The sequence below is a fragment of the Megascapheus bottae genome, chromosome 16 (assembly GCF_031878675.1).
Source record: "Megascapheus bottae isolate mThoBot1 chromosome 16, mThoBot2.hap1, whole genome shotgun sequence".
Taxonomy (NCBI): domain Eukaryota; kingdom Metazoa; phylum Chordata; class Mammalia; order Rodentia; family Geomyidae; genus Megascapheus; species Megascapheus bottae.
In genome coordinates this window covers 12,033,984-12,055,889 of record NC_143524.1, presented here as the reverse complement: position 1 = coordinate 12,055,889, position 21,906 = coordinate 12,033,984, and the positions used below count along the sequence as shown (strand labels likewise).

At 43.7% G+C, this 21,906-nt stretch overlaps 1 protein-coding gene across 1 annotated transcript in view; it reads right to left on the bottom strand.

The window, feature by feature from the left end:
* Agbl2 (AGBL carboxypeptidase 2) overlaps positions 1 to 21,198 on the bottom strand; it is a 35,804-nt gene extending 14,606 nt beyond the window's left edge. The window contains exons 1-9 of the mRNA XM_090347697.1: positions 21,140 to 21,198; positions 20,565 to 20,636; positions 20,143 to 20,206; positions 17,730 to 17,864; positions 17,175 to 17,408; positions 16,161 to 16,268; positions 6,252 to 6,405; positions 2,037 to 2,819; positions 168 to 324 (exon numbers count right to left, since the gene is read on the bottom strand). Coding sequence (XP_090203823.1) covers positions 168 to 324; positions 2,037 to 2,819; positions 6,252 to 6,405; positions 16,161 to 16,268; positions 17,175 to 17,408; positions 17,730 to 17,864; positions 20,143 to 20,206; positions 20,565 to 20,600 — 1,671 coding nt within the window. The 5' untranslated portion in view covers positions 20,601 to 20,636; positions 21,140 to 21,198. The remainder of the gene's footprint in view (positions 1 to 167; positions 325 to 2,036; positions 2,820 to 6,251; positions 6,406 to 16,160; positions 16,269 to 17,174; positions 17,409 to 17,729; positions 17,865 to 20,142; positions 20,207 to 20,564; positions 20,637 to 21,139) is intronic.
* Positions 21,199 to 21,906: the final 708 nt, after the last annotated feature.

Genomic DNA, 21,906 nt, shown 5'->3' with positions numbered 1-21,906 from the left:
CATGTGAAAGGGTATCAATATATGTGAATTAATGCACCTTCTATCTGACAAATATCATGTAACCCTTTTATTAATTACAATAAAAAATATTAAAAAAATAACATCTAGGCAGTGGTGTGTTCCCTTGTCCCTCAGTCAGAGGACAGGCAATCACTGTATTTGCTTACCTTATCTGGTATGTTTTTGCTTAACATCAGTGGGAACACACGCTCATGAAGCCAATGCCTGTGGTCCTTGTTGTTGCAGCCATACAAGAAGATATTATTCTTGCGGCTGTGTCCATGGAAATCACAGTACAAGAGAACCTCTCTTTCTTCCATAAGTCTGTTGAGGGGGTAAACATGCAAATACTCCAGAATCATCCCATTCTCTTCTGTCTGGTACTTTCCCTCCTAAAGACCCTCTCTACCCTAATGGGTTTCCATGGATCCTACCCCATCCCCCACCACTGCCAAACATGCCGTCAGCATCCCTGACCCCTGCCCGTCACAGGGACTTGAAATGGAAAAGTTCTGATGTGAGAAGTAGTGGTGTGTAGGCCTCTGTAAACTTTCACAAGAAAGCAGAGAAAATCTATTGAAAGCCCACCACGATGAAGGAGACAGGCAGAGAAGCTGTGGGTGTGGGACAGAAAAAGCCACAGGAAGTGTTGGTTCCAGACTTTTGGGGACCAGTTCTTTCAAGGCTCAGCTCTTCATTTCTGGTCACGAGGATGCCTCGTCCAACTTCTAGGCATGCTCACCTTCTCCATGATCATGATGGCAGGATGAGGGGGAAGAGTGACAGTGCTTCCCACGTGCCAGGGGCTGGACACTGGGCTAAACAGGGGACCCAGATGATCTCATTTCACCCTCAGAATCCCACCCAAGGCAGGAGTATCATCATTCTACAGGAAGAAAGATGAGGTTCACGGACATTAAATGTCATAGAATCAGCCAGCAGTAAAACCAGGTCTCAGGACATAAGGCAAACAAACACGTGAGGTTACTATCAGTTCTCTGCCTAAGTCTCCTGGTATCCATTCACACAAGTGTGGTTAGAAGGCAAGTTGCGGGCAGGGAGTTTGGCTTAGTGGTTAAAGTGCTTGCCTAACATGCATGAAGACCTGGGTTCGATTCCTCGGTACCATCTACATAGAAAAAAGCCGGAAGTGGTGCTGAGGCTCAAGTGGTAGAGCTCTGGCCTTGAGAAAGTCCAAGGACAGTGCTCAGGCCCTGAGCTCAAGCCTAGGACTGGCAAAAAAAAAAAAAAAAAAAGGCAAGTTGCCTGGAAGGAAAGCTCCTCTGAGGTGGGTGTTGTCACTTTATAGCCATCAGCTGCTTTTACACAAGCTTAAACAAAAGTACTAGCTGGGTTCCAGTGGCTCATGCCTGCAACCCTAGCTACTCAGGAGGCTGAGATCTGAGGATTTAAAGCCAGCGTGGCAGGCAAGCCCATGAGACTCCTGTCTCTAATTAAACACCATATAAGTGGAAAGTGAGGCTGTGGTGCAAGTGGTAGACTTCCAGCCTTGAGCAGAAAAAAACTAAATAGTCCCTAGGCCCTGAATTGGAGCCCAATCCTTACATGCAAAAACAAAAACAAAAACAAAACCCAATTAACGGAAATGCTGCATGTTCAACGTTCCAAAGACCCAATGGGAAATTTAAAAGTATGCAACCCCAGGGCCGGAAGTTTGGCCTAGTGGTAGAATGCTTATCTAGCATGCACAAAGACTGGGGTTCAATTCCTTGGTACCATATATACATAGAAAAAGCCAGAAATGGTGCTGTGGCTCAAGTGGTAGAGCTCTAGCCTTGAGAAAGCCCAAGGACAGTGTTCAGGTCCCCCAGTTCAAACCCCAGGACTGGCAAAAAAAAAAAAAGTATGCAACCCCACAAATCCATTTTCCTGCAAAGAGCATGGTAAAGACTTTCTGTGACTGTAACTGTGTAACTGTTGGCATCCAGCACAAGAGAACCCCTCCCCAGCAGACAGTGGTGTCTGGCGCTAGCATATACACATTGATCGAACTATCGAGAGCTAAGAAGTCTCACCTTTTGATCATGTTCTTGGTGTACCAAATGCAAGGGAAGGACTCCTTCAGAATGGTCTTATAATGCCGGTTCAAGTCCCTGCCAGCCAGTGAGCACCGGTAATTCCCCACGATCACTCCGTCCGGATTTAACATGGGAACCACCTTGAAGACAAAGATATCCCTGAGGATCTGTGCATCTGGAGAATTGCTGAGGATGAAGTCCAGGAAGCCTTTCATAATCCATGAGCTATTGCTTTCCCCAGGGTGGACTCTGGCGCTCAAGACCACGGCTTTCTTGGCGGCCGCTTCTTGAGGGGTCTTGGACGGATTGGTGATGGTGAGTAAGTAGACCGTGTTCCCTGCCAGGCTCCGGCATAAAGCCCGGAGCTTGCAGAACTGAGACTGGACTGGGTTGTTCGCAATCGCCAGGAGATGGCACTGCAGATCAGTGTAAGTGTATGGGTAAAAGTGTGCAAGGAAGCAAGTGTCGTGGTCATGTGGAAACTGGATGGTCCAGGTGAGGCAGTAGAAGGGCTGTTGCCCATCATCTACGTTGCTCTTGTAGTACTTGATTTCACTTCCTTCTCGCCTCCACCCGATGCTGTGTGTCTTGGCGTCCAACTGGGAGTACATGAGTGGCTTCATCCCTATGGCATATAGGCTCTTGGGTTTCAGCAAGTTGACGATGGTGAAGCGGTAGGTGACATCTTTTCTAGTGTTCTGAACTCGAAAATAAAACCATTGGGTGTGTTTGTTCGTGTACAGGTCTGTTCTCAAAGTAAGCTCATACTCGTAGAGGCCCCTAAATTGGAGGAGAGAGAAGGACATTATTGTAGCCTCATTACACACTTCAAAGATAAATCTGGGAGCTGGGCACAGTGGCTCACACTTGTAATCCTAGCTACTCAGGAGGCAGAGATCTGAGGATCATGGTTCAAAGCCAGCCCAGGAACTAAAGACTTCGAGACTCTTATATCCAATTATCTACTAGAAAACAGGAAGTGGTGCTGTGGCTCCAAGGTAGGGTGGTAGGCTTGAGCTGAAGAGCTCAGGGATAGCACCCAGGCCCAGAGTTCAAGTCCTATGACCAAGATAAATATATAAAAATAAAAATAAAGAAATCTGGGAAAATATTATTTTCTTTCATAAAAATAGATTATGGGGTGCCAGGAGTGTAGCCTAGTGGTGGAGTGATCACCTAGCATGCACGAAGCCCTGGGTTCGATTTCTGGGTACCACATAATGGAAAAAACCAGAAGTGGAGCTGTGGCTTAAGTGGTAGATCTCTAGCTTGAGTAAAATGTGTCCAAGGACAGTGCCTAGGCCCTGAGTTCATGTCCCTGGACCGGCAAAAAAAAGAAAGAAAAAAATAGATTATGGGATGGGGCTGGAAGGTGGCTTAGTGGTAGAGTGCTTGCCTAGCATGTATGAGGTCCTGGGTTCCAGTCCTCAGTACCACATGAACAGAAAAAGTCAAGTCTTAAGCAAAAGATGCTCAGGGACAATGCCCAGGCCATGAGTTCAAGCCCCAGGACAGGTAAAAATAAATAAATAAGAAAGCCAAAGCCCCGGGCCGGGAGTTCGGCCTAGTGGTAGAGTGCTTGCTTAGCATGCACGAAACCCGAGTTCGATTCCTCGGTACCACATACTTAGAAAAAAGCCAGAAGTGGTGCTGAGGCTCAAGTGGTAGAGCTCTAGCCTTGAGAAAGTCCAATGACAGTGCTCAGGTTCTGAGCTCAAGCCCAGGACTGGCAAAAAAAAAGAAAGGAAGAAAGAAACAAAGAAAGAAAGAAAGAAAGAAAGAAAGAAAGGAAGGAAGGAAGGAAGGAAGGAAGGAAGGAAGGAAGGAAGGAAGGAAAGAAAGAAAGACAAAGCCCTAAACACCTAAACCAACCAAAACAAACAATACTCTCTGGGGATGGGATGTGTAAAAGTTCTCATAGCTTTTTCACATCTTTCCGGATGATCCACTAACAAGCTTCTTTCTTTCCTTGCTTTCTTTCTTGTTTCTTTCTTTTTATTGGTCGTGGGCTTGATCTCTGCACCTGGATGCTGTCCCTAAGCTCTTCAGCCCAAGACTATCACTCTACCACTTGAGCCACAGCACCACTTCTGGTTTTCTGGTGGTTAACTGGAGATAGGAGTCTCATGGACTTTCATGCCTGGGCTGGCTTTGGACCATGATCCTTAGATCTCAGCCTCCTGAGTAGCTAGGATTAAGTGTGTGAGCCACTAGTGCCTGGCCCACTGACAAGTTTCTAACCACCAGAGTGATTTCTCTGATACACAGTGAACAGCGCCCTCTGTTGGCTGCTGTCTGCCCATCCTAGAGATTACTATGGGTCCCCCTCCCCCAAACCTGTCCTTTTTATCTCTGGTCATCAAGTATTTGATCATGAGGATGCCCCAGCTGGCCCTCAGTTCCTGGTCCTCTTGCCCTAGCCTGGAATAGCTGGAACGACGTGTGTGTGTGTGTGTGTGTGTGTGTGTGTGTGTGTGTGTGTGTGTGTGTGTGTGTGTGTGTATCAGAGCATCTGGCTTGGCTTGCAGTACTAAACATAAAGAGGCAGATCTGAGGTACTGCCAGAGAAAACTAAAATTTGTCAAGTTGAAAAAATATGCAAAAATCATTTATGCCATTATGCAATACTCTTTTGTGTGCCAGCATCGGGGATTGAATTCAAGGCTTTGGCATTGTCCCTTAGTTTTTTCCTCAAGGCTGGCACTTCATCACTTGAGTCCAACAAATTTTCCTGCCTTTTGAACTTTGATCCTAAGATCTCAGTCTCCTGAGTAGCTAGGAATAGAGATGTGAGCCATCGGTGCTTGGCTTCACTATGTAAGTTTTTATTGTATATAATTTCTAGTCAGGTGCTTGGGGCTCATGCCTGTACTCCTAGCTACTCAGAAGGCTGAGATCTGAGAATCGAGGTTCAAAGCCAGCCTGAGCAGAAAAATTAGTGACATATAATCTCCAATTAACCACCAAAAAGCTAAAAGTGGGACTGTGGCTCAAGTGGTAGAGTGCTAGTCTTTAGAAAAAAGCCCAGGGACAGTGCCCAGGCCTAAATTCAAGCCCCAGAACTGAAAAAAAAATACATATATATATGTATATTGCATATGTTACAAAAAACACACAGAAACAAATTAAGGCATTTATGCTAAATTATTAACAATTAATGCAGCTGAGAGGCATGATTATAGAACATTTACGTTAAGCAGTTTTACTTATTTATTTTTTCCTGCCCAGGCTGGCTTTGAACTCCAGATTTCTGCCTCCTAAGTAGCTAGGATTACAGGCATGAGCCATCAGTACCCAGCCTACTTTTTTTTAATGAATTTATTGTGATTGTGTGTGAGGGTGTGTGTGTGTGTGTGTGTGTGTGTGTGTGTGTGCCAGTAGTGGTATTTGAATTCCAGGCCTCTTTTTTTTTTTTTTTGCTGCCAGTCCTGGGAATTGAACTCAGGGCCCTACCACTGTCCTTGGGCTTTCTCAAGGCCAGCACTCTAGCACTTGAACCATAGCACCACTATTAGCTTTTGCTGCACATATGGTACTGGGGCATTGATTCCAGGGCTTCATGCATGCTAAGCAGGCACTCTACCACTAGGCCACACTCTCAGCTCTGGGCCGCATACTCTTGCTTGCCTTTTTCACTCATAGCTGGAACTCTACCGCTTTAGTCATGCTTCCATTCTGGCTTCTGGAGTTTTCTCAAATTTATCTGTCTGGGTTAGCTCCAAATTACAGGGTTATAGGTGTGAGCCACCAGTTTCCAGCTTTACAACTACGAATTTTAAGTGCTCACTTTCCTCTTGTAGGTGGAAGAAACAATATATATATGTAATGTTTCATTCCAGGGGGGAAAAAACCCAAGTCCTAATTTTTCAACCTTCTCCACCCTCTGCTCTTGTTTTATGGATTCTTTTGTTGGCAAACCCTCCCTCTTCCAGAAATCCTTCCAGAAGATCCCTGTCTGCAGCTCCAGGCCATTCCTTTTTTTTTTTTTTTGCCAGTCCTGGGCTTGAACTCAGGGCCTGAGCACTGTCCTTAGACTTCTCAAGGCTAGAGCTCTACCACTTGAGCCTCAGCACCACTTCCAGTTTTTTTCTATGTATGTGGTACCAAGGAATTGAACCGGGTCTTCGTGCATGCTAGGCAAGCACTCTACCACTAGGCCAAAGTCCTTGCCCAGCTCCAGGCCATTCCTTTGGGAAGTTTCTAATTACTCACACTCTGATGGCTTTCTGCAGGTTCCCACTCTCAAATCTGGACTCAAACAGCAGGGTGTTATCCTGTGGCCCCTGTAAGGTGACAGCAAGCTGTGGGATGCTTCCTCGCTTGCCTCCCACTCTGGAGCTGGTAAAATAGGCGTCTTCAGTGAGCACTATAGAGGAGACAGACAGCTTTAGGCCAGCTTCCACTCAGAATTCATCTATTTTGCTGACTAAGCATCTCTGCCCCATTAATATAATTCTAAGTTGAAACAATCAAATCTTAAATTTTTTGACCTCAGGGTCATTACCTCGCTACAAGCAATCTACCACTTGAGCCATTGTCTTTGCCAGCCTCTGATGGCAATCTTCCTACCTGGGCCTCCCATAGCTAGGACTATATATATATGTGTGCCATCCATCCCGTGCTGTGCTGACTTGGCCCAGGCTTGTCTGAACTGTAATTCCCTTCAGCTCCACATTTCAAATAGCTGGAATTACAAGCACATGCCACTCAATCCAGCCCACATTTTCAATTTTTCTTATCGAGGACTTTAATGTTCCACAATGCATTGTTTTACTTAGGTGATTTAAGATATTTCCTTTTGTTTCATAGCTTCCCTTTGCATCCTAGGTTCCCACTTAAAAACTAATTTAAAAGGATTTTGACACACAATATTGGTTGAAATAGAATGGAATCAAATGATTTTTAAAAATTACCTTGTACAAAGAAGGTATCTTGTCCAATGCCTCCCATCTTTCTCCCCCATCTTGTGTAGCCCCACTCAACCTTCTCATTGATTTTTTATTTATTATTTTTGTCAATCACAGGGCTTGAACTCAGGGCCTGAGTTTTTGTGCATAAGGCTAGTGCTCTACCACTTGAGCCACAGCTCCATTTTTGCTTTTCTGGTGGTGGTTATTTGGAGTCTCCTGGATTTTCCTGTCCAGGCTGCCTTTGAACCTCAATTCTCAGATCTCAACCTCTTGAGTAGCTAGGATTATAGCTACCAGCAGCTGTTCTGATTTTTTTGTAAAGTAAAAGGGGAAATATGAAAGTATGCTAATAATAATAAAAGTATGCTGTATAATTTTTGTACATACCAGTCCTGATTAAAATAAAATAAAAATACAAGTTGAGTATATTTGCTTAAAAGGAATGAAATAGTATGGCTATGAGTGAAAATAAAATGCTATGATTCTTAGCTGGGCACTTGTGGCTGAAGCTTGTAAATCCTAGCTACTCAGGAGGTTAGTATCTGAGGTTTAATTCAAGGTTTGAAGCCAGCCTAAGTAGTAAAGTGTGTGACTTTTTTTTGTGTGTGTGTGTGTGTGTGTGTGTGTGTGTGTGTGTGTGTGTGTATGTGTGTAGGTCATGGTGCTTGAACTCGCCTGGGCGCTGTCACTGAGTTCTTCAGCTCAAGGCTACCACCCTCCTGGGCTTGGGTCTTGTCCCTGAGCTCTTTAGCTCAAGACTACCATCCACTCCTTGAGCCAAGCAAGCCCCACTTGGAGATGAGAGCCTCGGGTCCTTTTGTGCCCAGGCTGGCTTTGAACCTTGATCTTCAGATCTCAGCCTCCTGAGTACCTAGGATTACAGGCGTGAGCCACCACACCCGGCTGTGTGTGAGACTCTTATCTACCAATAGCTGGAAGTGGAGCTGTGCCAGCCTTGAATGGAATAAGCTAAGGAACAGCACCCAGGACCAGAGTTCAGGTCCTAGATACTGGCACAAGACAGACATTCTGCAGATCTAAGGACACAGACAGCCCAACTAAAAGCTGGGGCACAGTGGTTCAGGCTCTTCATGGAACTGCACCATGCAGAACAGAAACCAGTTGTCATTAATATAGAAATGGCAAGATTTTATTACATAGCTCAAAGGAAGACTTAGGACAATCCAATTTATAGCTCACAATAACACTTTTCAAAAAACAAAATTTATTTCTTTTTTGCCCTGTATATTTGTTTCGTTTTGAGTCAGTTGTGGAGCTTGAACTCTGAGCCTGGGTATTGTCCCTGAGCTCTTCAGTTCAAGGATACCGCCTTACCCCTTGAGCCACAGTACCACTTCTGGTTTTCTAGTGGTTAATTGGAGATAATGAGTCTTTAGTGCCCTGGCTAGCTTTGAAGCACGATCTTCAGATCCCAGCCTTCTGAGTAGCTAGGATTGCTGAAGATCTCAGCCTCCCGAGTAGCTAGGATTAGAGGTGTGAGCCTCCACATCCAGCTGGGGGTCTTCCCGTGACGGTCTGTCTTCTGTTTCTTCCATTTTTTAGAAAATTCTTTCTTTCTTTCTTTTTTTTTTGGTCAGTCTTGGGCTTGAACTCAGGGCCTGGGCACTGTTCTTAGGCTTTCTCAAAGCTAGTGCTTTACCACTTGAGCTACAGCACCACTTCTGGCTTTTTCTATGTATGTGGTACCAAGGAATTGAACCCAGGGTTTTCATTGATGCTAGGCAGGAACTCTAGCACTAGGTTACACTCCTGGCCCCTAGAAAATTTCTACTTGATGACTCCACAGACAAGATCAATGTCACCATTGAAGCTGTGCGATACTACAACTAGGGCAGTTCACAAGAACTGCCATGTCAGAAGTCTAGTCTCGTGTGTGTGTGTGTGTGTGTGTGTGTGTGTGTGTGTGTGTGTGTGTGTGTGTGTGTGTGTGTGTGGTGGCTCTTGCAATGTAGCCCAGGCTGGCCTTTAACTCCTACCTCAGACTCTGAAGCGCCAGGACTATGACATTCTCTGATGTTCACTTACAAGCATCTTTTACCTAGTGTTTCTTAGACTCCCCTAACAGTCTATAGGTGGTGGTAGGTAGATTGTCAATTGCTTCACTGTATTCCATTTCTCTGCTTTTAGTTTTTCATGTGATTAACATAATGATAGCTCATAATCAGGTAGTTGAGTGGAGTGCATACAATTCAGGGCCTCCTGGTAAAGCCAACTCATTTAACACTAACAGCTGCAGGAATGTATAAAAGTATGCACTTTTCCTCTCCTCTTTCTGTTTTTTCCAGTAGCTTCTTTAAAACTCACATATTCTATTTCTACTGTTTAAAACTGGCACATAGTCCTCTTCTAATTAAAAAAAAGACTATCTTCTGATAATTATGAGGTTGATCTTGAAACTGATTTTTTTTTTTTTCCTGGGCAACAGTGGTTTTATACCTGTCATCCTAGCTGCTAATGATACTGAAATCTGGAGGATCTTGATTTGAAGTCAGCTAAGGCAGGAGATTCCTCCAAAAATAACTGGCAAAAAGCTGAGCTGGAAACATGGCTCAAGTGGTAATGTCCAACAAACAAACAAGTCAGGCAACTGTGAGACTCTTGTTCAAATCCAACAACTAGGAATTTTTCTTGCTTCCTGTTTCTTCAATATAGCATGTCCTAGTGTAGAGACGCTTATTTTTTTTTTTTTTTGTCAGTTCTGGGGCTTGAACTCACAGCCTTGGACACTTTTTGCTCAAGGTTCATGCTCTGCTCCCACTTGAGCCACAGCACCACTTATGAGATACCGAGGAACAGAAAATACGGCTTCATGCATGCTAAGCAAGCACTCTACCACTACATTATGCTCCCAGGCCTGTTCTTTTCCTTTTCAAGCCAGGGTCTCACTGGGTTTACCAGGCTGACTGCCAAATTGTTATTCTTCTTCTGTTTCTGAAGTTGCTGGATTACAGATGCATGCTACTACACATGGCTGGTGTAGTAACTTTTTCTTTCCTTTTTTTTTTTTTTTTTTTTTTTGCCAGTCCTGGGGCTTGAACTCAGGGTCTGGGCACTGTCCTTGGACACATTTTTCTCAAGGCTAGTGCTCTGCCACTTGAGCCACAGTACAACTTCAGGCTTTTTCTGTCTATGTGGTACATAGGAATGGAACTCAGGGCTTCCTTCATGCAGGCTAGGCTACACTCTACCACTAGGCTACACTTCCAGCCCCTGGTGTAGATAACTTTTCTTCTGTGGGCAGTCATAGGGCTTGAACTCTGGGCCTGGGCATGGTTCCTGAGCTCTTCAGCTCAAGGCTAGCACTCTAGGATTACAGGCGTGAGCCACCAGTGCCCTGCTGGTATAGGTAATCTTTTTAAAAGCTCCAGTGCCCCAGTGTCTATACAAGGAACATCAGAAGACTTTTGCCGATGAGATAGGGCACCCTTGGGGCAGCTTTTCAAACCCGCCTCTTTTAACACATGTCCATCATATTATGAAACTTGCTTGTTCTACTACTATTCAAACTATTCACCCCTCCTGGAGAAGCTTCACTGCTTTCTAGCACTATGCTTTCTCTTTCTCTTGTCTGACATGCTAGTTATTATCTCCCAATACTTCTTTTTTCTTTCCTTTTCTTTCCTGTGTGTTTGACTTCAGAACATAGGCATGTGCTTGAACGTTTTTGCACAAGGTTAAGCTTGAACCATACCTTCACTTCTGGCTTTTTGGTGGTTACTTGGAGATAAGTATTCCCTGGGCTTTCCTGTGTAGGCTCGCTTTGAATCTCAACCCCCTGGGTTGCTAGGAGTATAGGTGTGAGCCAGTAGGCACCTAGCTACTATCTTTTTTTTTTTTTGTTAAACATTCTCCAATAACTTCATTTCCTCCAGTTTTAGGATACCATACTATTTTCACGTTGTTTAAATTTCCCATTTCTATAATTCAAATATCAAGAATTATCCCCTTATACAGTTAAAAATAGGTTTACAGGATTTTTTTTTTTTTTTGGTGGGTCATGGGGCTTGAACTCAGCCTTGGCACAGTCCCTGAGCTCTTCAACTCAAGGCTACCACCCTACCATTGAGCCAAGCCCCACTTCCTGTTTTCTAGAGGTTAATTGGAGATAAGAATCTTGGGTCATTTTGTGCCTGGGCTGGCTTTGAACCTTGGTCCTCAGATTTCAGCCTCTTGAGTAGTTAGGATTAGAGGCGTGAGCCACCGAGCCCGGCTTTTTTTTTTTTTTTTTTTGTCAGTTATGGTGTCTGGGTGCTGTCCCTGAGCTCTCAGCTCAAGGCCACTATCCTCACCCTTGAGCCACTGCTCTACTTCCAACAAGAATGTTTTTAGTTATAGCAGAAGAAAGAAACATTTACAACATTTAGCTTTTGTTACAACTATATTCATATGGAAAATGCTTACAAAGCAATTTCAATAGGAAAAGAATGATAGTCTTGCAACTGCTGATGGAATGGTTATGCATCATTTCTAAAATCATATTTTGGTATCAATACAGGATTTCTGACCCCAGTGTGGCCTCACCTTGATTCAATAATTCAAGTCATTATAGCACTAACACACTAGTATGAAATACTGTCACCAATGTTTAATTATATATACAAAGAATAAAGTGGCAACTATCTAGCTTCTCATTAGATCTTTAGAATGCAGCAATATTGTTATCTGTGCTTTAAACATAATTATTCAAAACACATTTTGTTAGAAGGGAAGAGATAATTGGACATTCTCAATGCTGCAATTTGAAGGGATACTTGCCTCTTTGTTTCTGGAAAAAGATTTGAAAGTTATATACTTAGATTTCATTTAAATTATGCAGCAGTCTCTTATTGTTGTACAAGATCTTGTTTACTGAGGATATCTGTCATCAACTCAAGTACAGTATTTCACAAGTATAAGTGATAATCACTAACAAAAGGATACCAGCACGATGCCTTTTATATTGCAGCCACGCCATCACATTTGCTTTCAAAGTTGTTTGGATCCATTGCTAAAAGCAGCTGCATTGTCCGATACATTCTCCAGTTTGTCCTGCAGTTCATCTAGTCTATGAGGATTATGGTTCAAAGCCAGCCCAGGCATAAAGTCCGTGAGACTCTTATCTCCAGTTAACCACCAGAAAACTGGAAGTGGCGTTGTGGCTCATGTGGTAGAGTGATAGCCTTGAGATGAAGAGCTCAGGACAATGCCCAGGCCCAGAGCTTAAGTCCCACAACTAACCAACAAAAGCAAGAACAGAAACAAAAAAAAAAAAAAAAAAAAAAAAGGAAAAGGAAAAGAAAGAAGGTGGGGACCTCACCTAGGCCCACTGTACCTCATTTGCGCCCCCCACTATTTTTCCTTTTTTTTTTTTTTTGGGCCAGTCATGGGCTTGAGCTCAGGGCCTGAGCACTGTCCTTGGACTTTCTCAAGGTTAGAGCTCTACCACTTGAGCCTCAGCACCACTTCCGGCTTTTTTCTATGTATGTGGTACCGAGGAATCGAACCCGGGTCTTCATGCATGCTAGGCAAGCACTTTAAGCACTAGGCCAAACTCCCGGCCCCTATTTTTCCTTTTTTTGCCCTCAAAAATTTTCATTTTTTTTATTGTTGGGATAATGTGTAGAGGGGTTACAGTTACATTCATCAGGTAGTAGGTGCATTACTTCTCACACCCCTACTATTTTTTCTTAACACTTTTCCTTGTGAGTGGTAAGTCTCTTGAGGTTTTTGGTTTGCATTTCTTTCTTTTTTAAATTGGCTTATGTTATATAGGGGAATTTGTATTTCTTTCTTTCTCTTTATTTTATTTTTTTATTTTTGCCAGCCCTGGGACTTGAACTTAGGGCATGAGTACTGTTCTGGGGTTTTCTCAAGTCTAGAGCTCTACCACTTGAGCCACAACACCACTTCCTGCTTCTTTCTATGTATGTCATACCGAGGAATGGAACCCATGTCTTCATGCATGCTAGGTATGTACTCTATCACTAGGCCAATCTCCAGGCATCAAATTTGCATTTCTCTAATGACTAATGGTGTTGAACATTTTCATATGTTCAGAAGTCAAAATATTCAAATACTTTGTCCAGGTTCTCGCTTTTGGAACTCACTAAGCTGGCACTATACCACTTGCGTCTTGCCAATAGCCTTGGTTTTGTTCTTGAGATAGGATTTTGATTTTATTATGGTAGCACAAGCTGTCCTGGCACCATACATATCCCTGCTTCAGTCTCCACTCACTGTGCTGGACTACAGCCATGCACTACCATACACAGTTCAGCTTTTCATCAGTGTCATATGTGAACTCTGTCTTTCACTGTATCAGTGGCCAGCTAATGAGCTGAGAAAGGTTTCCATAAACAAGAAGAGGTGGGGGAAAGGAGGAAGGAAAGAAGGAAAGAAAGAAAGAAGGAAAGAAGGGGCACTCCTTAATACTAAGCCAGGCTATAAAAATTCAAACACAGCTTTCACCTCCTCAGTTGCATGAAGCTGAAGCCTCGACAAAAGTGGAAACCTAGGCTCGTGCAGATATGTTCTGAACTCGGGCTCAGTCATGGCCATGTCAGCTGTCCTGTCTGAAATACATGGCAGCATTTCTGGGTCTTCCTTTCCCTGAGAATTTTCTTTTCTCTTTTTTTTTTTTTTTGGTCAGTTGAGGGGCTTAAACTCTGGGCCTGGGTGCTATCCCTGAGCTCTTCAGCTCAAGGCTACCACTCTACCTCTGAGCCACAGCCCCACTTCTTTTCTAGTGATTAATTGGAGATAAGTGTCTCATGGACTTTAGTGTTGTGGCTGGCTTTGAACTGCAATCCTCAGATTTCAATCTCCTGAGTAACTAGGATTATAGGTGTAAGCCACCATGCCTGGCTTTCCCTGAGGATTTTCTATATTTTTTCTTTCCTAGCATTTGTGCTGGTCTGCTGACTGCCCTGTTTTCCATCCATTGCCCCAAGTTGGCTATGTGCAATGTTTTGTCTTCTTTTTTTTCCTGACAGATGCCACCATAAAAAATAAAACAACAAAAGACTGTTCCAGTCTGAGGAGAGAGAAACAAATGTCAGCCTTTGCTCTGGTTCCTCAAGGAGTTGGGAGACAGGTAAATAAACAAAACAAACAAAAAACAACTCATGACATGGAGTTTTGAGGATGTGATCCATCTTCTCTACTCCCCATATATAGAGCATGAAAATGCCATACTTTCCAGCTTGTTCTTTATTAAGTTTCTGTTTGTAATAAAACAGCAGGGGTCTGAAAGGTTGATCCTGTGAGCTTCTGCCAGCTTAAGGGTTGTTTCACTCGAGACAAATTTCTGGAGCTCTTGCTCTGCAATCAGACCCATTTCTGTGTTGTATGGTTTTTGCTCTTTTTTTTGTGTCTTTTGTTTTTTTGTTAGTTCTCTGAGCTCTTCAGCTCAAGACTACCACTCCTACCCCTTGAGCCATAGCACCACTTCCTGTTTTCTGGTGGTTAATTGGACCACCAGACTTTAGTGCCCTGGCTGTCTTTGAATTGCAGTCCTCAGATCTCAGCCTCCTGAGTAGCTAGGATTACAGGCCTGAGCCACCGAAGCCTGGCTTGTTCTTGAGATTATATTAAAATGTTGTACTGCAAAAAATGTTATATTTCATAATTATTTTTCAGATGTTAAACCAACTTTGCATTCCAGTTACAAATCCCACCTGGTTGCGACATAATCTCCTTTATGCTCATTTCTGGATTGGATATGATACTCCTCTGTTGAGAGGATTTATGCATTTATGAGGAATATTGGTCTGCATGTTTTTGGTGATATCTGGCTACAAAGAAAGAGGAAAGTTTTCTTTCCATCTTTAGAGACGGTGATGTTCTATTTCCTAGAACTTGAATGAATGTTGTGGGTCAGTTTGTGTAATTTGTTTCTAATTTGTTTTGACTTGTCTGCATGCATATGTTAATAGTATTATCCGCAATTGGTTTGGTAGTTATGTCTTTCTTCCAGATTTTGATCAAGTTTTGCTAATTTTGTTGATGATACCAAAGATGATCCAGCTGCTGGGTTGATTTTCTATTTTGCTGATTTTTTTTGCTGTTGTTGCTGTCGCTGCTGCTGCTCTTCCTCCTCCTCCTCCACCTTCTTCTCTTCCTCCTTCTCCTTCTCCTTCTTTTTCTTCTTCTTCTCCTTCTTCTGATATTAGTTATATAAAGAGGAGGCTTCATTGCATGACATTTCCATACATAAATACAATGTAGTTAGATCAAACGATCAATCAAACACACTCAACTTTTTTAATTTCTTTTTTTTTTTTTTTGTCAGTCTTGGGCTTGAGCTCAGGGCCTGAGCACTGTCCTTGGACTTTCTCAAGGCTAGAGCACTACCACTTGAGCCTCAGCACTCCTTCTGGCTTTTTTCTATGTATGTGGTACTGAGGAATCAAACCTGGGTCTTAGTGCATGCTAGGCAAGCACTCTACCACTAGGCCAAACTCCCGGTCCCCTTCCAGCTCTTTTCTATTTATGTGTTACCAAGAAATCAAACCCCAGTCTTGGTGCATGCTTAGGCAACCACTCTATCATTAGGCCAATCTAGGCCAAACTCCCGGCCTTTATTTCTATTCTTTATCAGTATTTCTTTCATTCTATTAGTGTTGAGTTTAATTTACTGCTTTTTGAGACAACTCACTAATGAACATGAAGAGGTGGAGAAAAGAGTAAACTCCTCAAAGATGATTCAATACTTTTTTTTTTTTGTCAGTTGTGGGGCTTGAACTCTGGGCCTGGGAATTGTCCCTGAGCTTTTCAGGTCAAAACTACCACTCTACTACTTTAAGCCACAGTGCCACTTTGGGTTTTTTGATGGTTAAATGGAGATAAGAGTCTCGTTGATTTTTGTGCCTGGGCTGGCTTTGAACTGCAATCCTCAGATCTCAGCCTCTTGAGTAGCTAGAATTATAGGCATGAACCACTGGTGCCTGGCTGATTTAATACCTTTTTTCCACGAAGAGGAATAATGAGAGAAGCTCTAAAAGGGACTTAGAACTATTATGAAAAATATCATTTTAAATACATAGAAATTTTTAGCCTGATGGGTTGTGACTATCTGAGGTCTCATTCATGATGAACTAGGATAGACTATTTATTATTAAATCATGGATTGATAAATCACTATTAATATTAAAATAGATTTATTATAACTTTATAATGGTTAATTATTCATTGTCCAATATAAGGATAATACCTGAATCTAACTGATAGACAACTATGCCTTTCTCTTCTCCTACAACTTCTGGTATCTTTTCATTTCCTGTAGGTTGATAGAAATACTCTGGTTGAGGTGGAACCCATTCTGAAAGAAAACATTTTAAAAAGTACTAATTAAGAAATAATACAAAAGCAACTGTAACAATTGACACAAAATTATAATAACTGTTCAAAATAGTTGAGTTGGTTGAATTATGCGAAATTCTCAAACCAAGCTGCCTAGCAGCTTATTTGTAAATTAATTAGCTTTTTTTCCATAAAGGCTAGAGACTTAAAAAGCATACACAAGCTGGTTGCTGGTGGCTCATGCATATATAATCCTAGCTACTCAAGAGGCTGAGATCTGAGGATTGCAGTTCAAAGTAGCCATCATGGTAGAGCACTAGCTTTGATCTGAAGAGCTCAGTGTCAATGCCCAAGCCCAGAGCTTAAGCCTCATGATAAAAAAAAAAAAAACCGGGGGGGGGGGGGGGGAGGAACCTAGTGGTAGAGTGCTTGCCTAGTGTGCTTGCCTAGTGTGCATGAAGACCTGCGTTCGATTCCTCGGTTATCACATACATAGAAAAGGCCAGAAGTGGTGCTATGGCTCAAGTAGTAGAGCACTAGCTTTGAGAAAGCCCCAAGGCTAGTGCTCAGGCCCTGAGTTCAAGCCCTAGGACTGGTAAAAAAAACAAAAAACAAAACCAAATAACAAAAAAGCATACACAAAAGCCAGAACCAATAGCTCATGACACTGACTGAGATGGAGACTTGTGAATTCTTGTGAATGCACTGATCAGGAATCATGATCCCCTAACCTCCGCTTCCCAAGTACTAAGGCTGTCAGCCTTGAGCCACCATACCTGGCTTTAGTTTATCACTTTCATCATCTCAGGGTGAAAGATGTTGACTCTCCTGCCTTATACTTTATTTAGCATGCAGACTTTAAATCCTAAGGCCTTGTAATAAAGCTGGGAAAAATATTAACAACATGAGGCACTAGTCACTTTACCAATATGACGAATGGTTTCTTTGATGACCTCACATTCTACTGGCCATCTTGGAGCCTGTAGTGGACCTCTGGTAGAGAAGAGAGAAAAAAGCTCTCGGGGTTCTTGAAGACGTGGGTTGACGTCACCCAACTCATCACAAAGAAGTTGTCTGCTTCGAAGAAGTGGTGAATTCAGCCTAAATGAATCTGCCAGTGGGAAGAGGAAATGTATGAACAATGTTTCTTCCTTTGAAACTTTATTGCTCACCTATAACAACTAATGCTATGATACATTTCTCCTTATTTCTTTATAATTCATAACATAAAATGTTAAAATTCTGTATAAGCTACAGAATAAGTTGGCAAAAGTCTTGAGGAATAAAATCAAGAGAGTACAATATTTGAATTTAAAATTATGAGCTATAAAATAGATCTAGAGAGAACATTTCTGGGGGAAAAAATAAAAGGCCAAGGTGCTCCCTGGCTTCTCTGCCATCAGACACCATCTTCTGAATTCCTGGGGGAGTTGTTATGTGCATAAGATTCTAGGGATCATACAGACTGATTATTACTCACATAGAAACTTCTCCTTCTGCAGGGCTTCTGGTATCAAGTCATCTCTTTCTGCTGAAGAGCCAGTTAATAGGTACCGAGGGTTACTCTTCCAAACAGGCTGATGTGTTGTAGAGTTTGGTAAACCGTTTTTCTGAGCTAAGCAGAAATGGTTTCATTAAACTTGCTGGCAGATTGACTCTAACATCGAAGTTTTAATACCAAAACCATCAGTACAACTACAACTGCTTTCATCACAAACCACCACAGGACTTTATAATGAAGACAGACCAATTTTCTTCTCTCGCTCTCCCTCTTCATTTCCTTCCCCCCCCTTTCAATCCCCTTTCCCTATTTTCCTTCTGCTCTTCTTATCCTCCCCCTCCCTTTTCTCCCCCCCCATCTCTTTTTGTTATTGTTGTTGGTCATGGGGCTTGAACTTTGGGCCTGGGTGTTGTCCCTGAGCTCTTCAGCTCAAGGCTAGCATCCCACCACTTGAGCCAAAGTGCTACTTCTGGTTTTCTGGTGATTAATTGGACTTTCATGCCTGGGCTGGCTTTGCCTCAGATCTTAGCCTCCGGAGTAGCTATGATTACAGGTGTGAGCCACTGTCGCCTGTCCTTTGCCTGTCTTTTCTGAGGAAGAATCTTGTTGCAAAACCAAGATGCCGTTGTTACGTAACCCAGGTTGGTTTGAACTCATGATCTTTTGGCCTCAGGCTCTTCCAATATGCTAGGCTAATTCCCATTTCTAATTATTCTAGCAGAGAGTACATTTTGATACCAGGCTTCATACTTAGGCTCTACCATTTGAGCCCACCCTGAAGCCTCATTTCAATTTTTTTTTCTCTTGTCAGTCCTGAGGCTTGAACCCAGGGCTTGAGCATTAGGCTCTACCACTTGAGCCCACCACCACAGGAATGGAACCTGGGTCTTCATGCATGCTAGGCAAGCACTACTATTAGGCCAAACTCCTGGCTGTTCATTTTTTTTTTTTTAAGCTAGTACTAAGTGCCTTGTACTCTTGCCTGACTTTTCCCTTCAGTGCTCTATCATTTGGGCCACAGCTCCACTTCAGGCTTTTCTGTGGTTAATTGGAGATAAGAGTCTCAAGGTCTAGAATTAATACTAAGTTGGGCACGATGGCAATCAGTAGGTGGAAGCAACAGGATCTTGAGTTTGAGGTTGACTTCAAGTACATAGCAAGATCCCATTTCAAATAGCCAAAGGCAGATGGGAGTGTGGCCTAGTGTTAGCGTGCTTGCCTAGCATAGGCGAAGCCCTGGGTTCTATTCCTTGGTACCATATACCCAGAAAAAGCTAGAGGGGTGTTGTGGCTCAAGCAGTAGAGCACTAGCCTTGAGAAAGTTCAAGGACAATGCCCAGGTGCTAAGTTCAAGCCCAAGGACTGGCAAAACCAAACAAAAGGCAAAAAAAAAAAAAAAAAAAAAAAAAAAAACCCAAACGCCAAGGGCTGGGGCTGGGGTTCTACGGTAATGGTAGAGGGCTTGCCTAGCATACAAGCTCTGTCCTCATTGCCAATACTACAAAAAATAAAATAAAGGCAGGAGGATACTGAACTTAAGGCCAAATAGGACTACATAGCAAGTTCCAGAACATCCTGAACTACAAAGTGAAACCTTGTTTTAAAATACACACACACACACACACACACACACACACACACACCAAACAATCAAAAAACCCCAATCTTATTTCTGTAAATCAGTATAAAAAATAAGAAATTAATGTACCACCATGGTTGACTTAATTTTTTAAATCCAAACATTATTGTGCTCCCTGGTTCAGTCTTCTAAAGTTAGAAAATTAAAACATGAAAAAAAATATTGGGATTGCATTGGATCTATACATAAATTTCACAAGAAATTTTTTTTTTTCTTTGCCAGTCTTGGGGCTTGAAGTCCTGCTCTTCAAAAAGGAGCAAACAAAAAAGCTATTTTCATGTCATCTAGTAAGTGTGTGTTAGGCACCAGTGGCTGGTATCTGTAATCCCAGCTAGTTAGAAGGCTCTTTTTTCTTTTTTTTTCTTTTTTGCCAGTCCTGGGGTTTTCTCAAGGCTGGCGCTCTAGCACTTGAGCCACAGCACCACTTCCAGCCTTTTCTATGTATGTGATACTGAAGAATTGAACGCAGGTCTTTGTGCATGCTAGGTAAGCACTTTACCAGTAGATCAAACTCTTGGCCCCTAGAAGGCTGAAATTTGGGGATGGTGATTGGAAGCAGCCCTGCAGTCAAATCTGGAAGACTATCTTCAACTAACCAGCAAAACAAACCAAACAACAACAACAACAGGAAATGGAGGTACTGTTCAAGAGTGCCAGCCTTAAATGAAAAAGCCAAATGAGAGCAAGAGGCTCTATGTTCAAGCTAAAAAATGAAAGAAAAGTTAAAAGGAAAAAAGTAGACTGAGTTTTTACCTTTAAAATAGCCATAATATTGCAGGTGACGGCACATGAAGTCCTCATAGGGATCAGGATGAATCTGTTAAAGAAAAGGTCATCTAAGTCACAACAGTCCTTTCAAATGATGCTGAATTCTTTTTTTTTTTCTTCGGTTGTGGACTTGAACTCTGGGCCTGGGTGCTGTTCCTGAGCTCTTCAGCTCAAGGCTAGTACTCTAGTACTTGAGCTACTGCACCACTTCCAGTTTTCTGGTGGTTAATTGGAGATAAGAATCTCAAGGACTTTAGAGCCTGGGCTGGCTTTGAACCACAATCCTCCGATCTCAGCCTCCTGAGTAGCTAGGATTACAGGCCACCGGCGGCCGGGCTATGATGCTGGATTCTGGTCTAGGACAGTGTACCTGAGGGCTTCGGAGGCCTGGGCCAGGGCGCACCCACCTCCTGCTTTAGGTCCGTTTCCAGCGCTGGGAACATGTTACTGCTGCATGGTACCCTGCGGGGAGGGTCGGTCTGGGTTTCCACCTGGGCGCATGGGCGAGAAGCTACAGGTTAGTCACCACGCACGAGTGCAGATCCGCTCCCTTCCCTCCCGCTCCTCCCCGGCCTCGGGAAAGCCCACCCACCCGATTCAAGCACCCCGGGGCTCACGGTGTGTTCCCGGCATGCAGCGGGGGAGGCAGGCGGCGCACCTGAGGGGTCAGAGGGCACCGCTGGTCTTCCTGCCCAGCCTGCCCCGGGCCGGCCCCATGCTTCGTTCTCTCCCAGAAGATGCCCCACACCCCCCAAAACGGGGAAGAAATGGGAGTGAAGAGGCCTCGAAGACGCTGAGGAGGTCAGGGGTACCAAGGTGGCCCTGGACAGGGAAGGAAGCTCTGAGCTACCTCGTCCGACCCCGCGGAGCCAGGCGAGGCCCGGGCAAGCAGGAGCCTGGGGTGCGGGGCGTGAAAGGGTGTGGCTGGCAAGGTGGAGGGCCCGCCGGGTACCAGACGCGGAGCCCCGCCAGTCCAACTCACCTACATGGGTTTGGTGCCGGCCTGAGTATCCTGGCAACCAGGAGCCGGAAGTGGAGGGGCGGGGCTGCCCTACAGCCAAGCTCCGCCCCCCGGGGCTGGGACCGGCATCCGGAAGTGGTTTACGATTACGGCAAGCACCCAACTGGAAATGTAGATTAGGCAGTGGCGTTGGGAGTCTTGGATCTCTAAAGCGGTTTTCGGGTTGTTAGCTTGTGTATGTGTGCGCTCAAGGCTTGGCTCGAGCCACACACCACTACCTTCGGGCCTTCTGTAGGCTAATTGGAGGAAAAGCACGCTGGGGTTAACTTGGAACTGTGATCCTCAGAACCCAGATGACAAGGCCCCCAGTTTTTGGGCCATAGGTAATTATCTCATTTAACCTCTCTTTACCTTATATTTCTCTCCATCCAACTAGTCAGGATAGATTACCCTCTATCGAAAAATTTTGGCACCTCAAGTCCTAAGGACACTTGACCTATCAATGAAACTGGCAGTCGTCCCCCGCCCCACTTGTGATGGTCCTGGGGCTTGAACTCAGGCTCTTCTGCGTTACCGCTTGAATTACAACTCCACTTCTGGCCTCTTGGTGGTTAAGAATCTCAAGGCCTTTCCTGTCCAGGCTGGCTTTGAACCAATATCCTCAGATCTCAGCCTCCTGACAAGCTTAGGATCACACTGTAACCCACCAACGCCCAAGCAAAGACTGGCAGATTTCTTAAGGGCTCCAATCTGTAGCCTAGTCAACTACATCCCAGTCTAGAGAACTT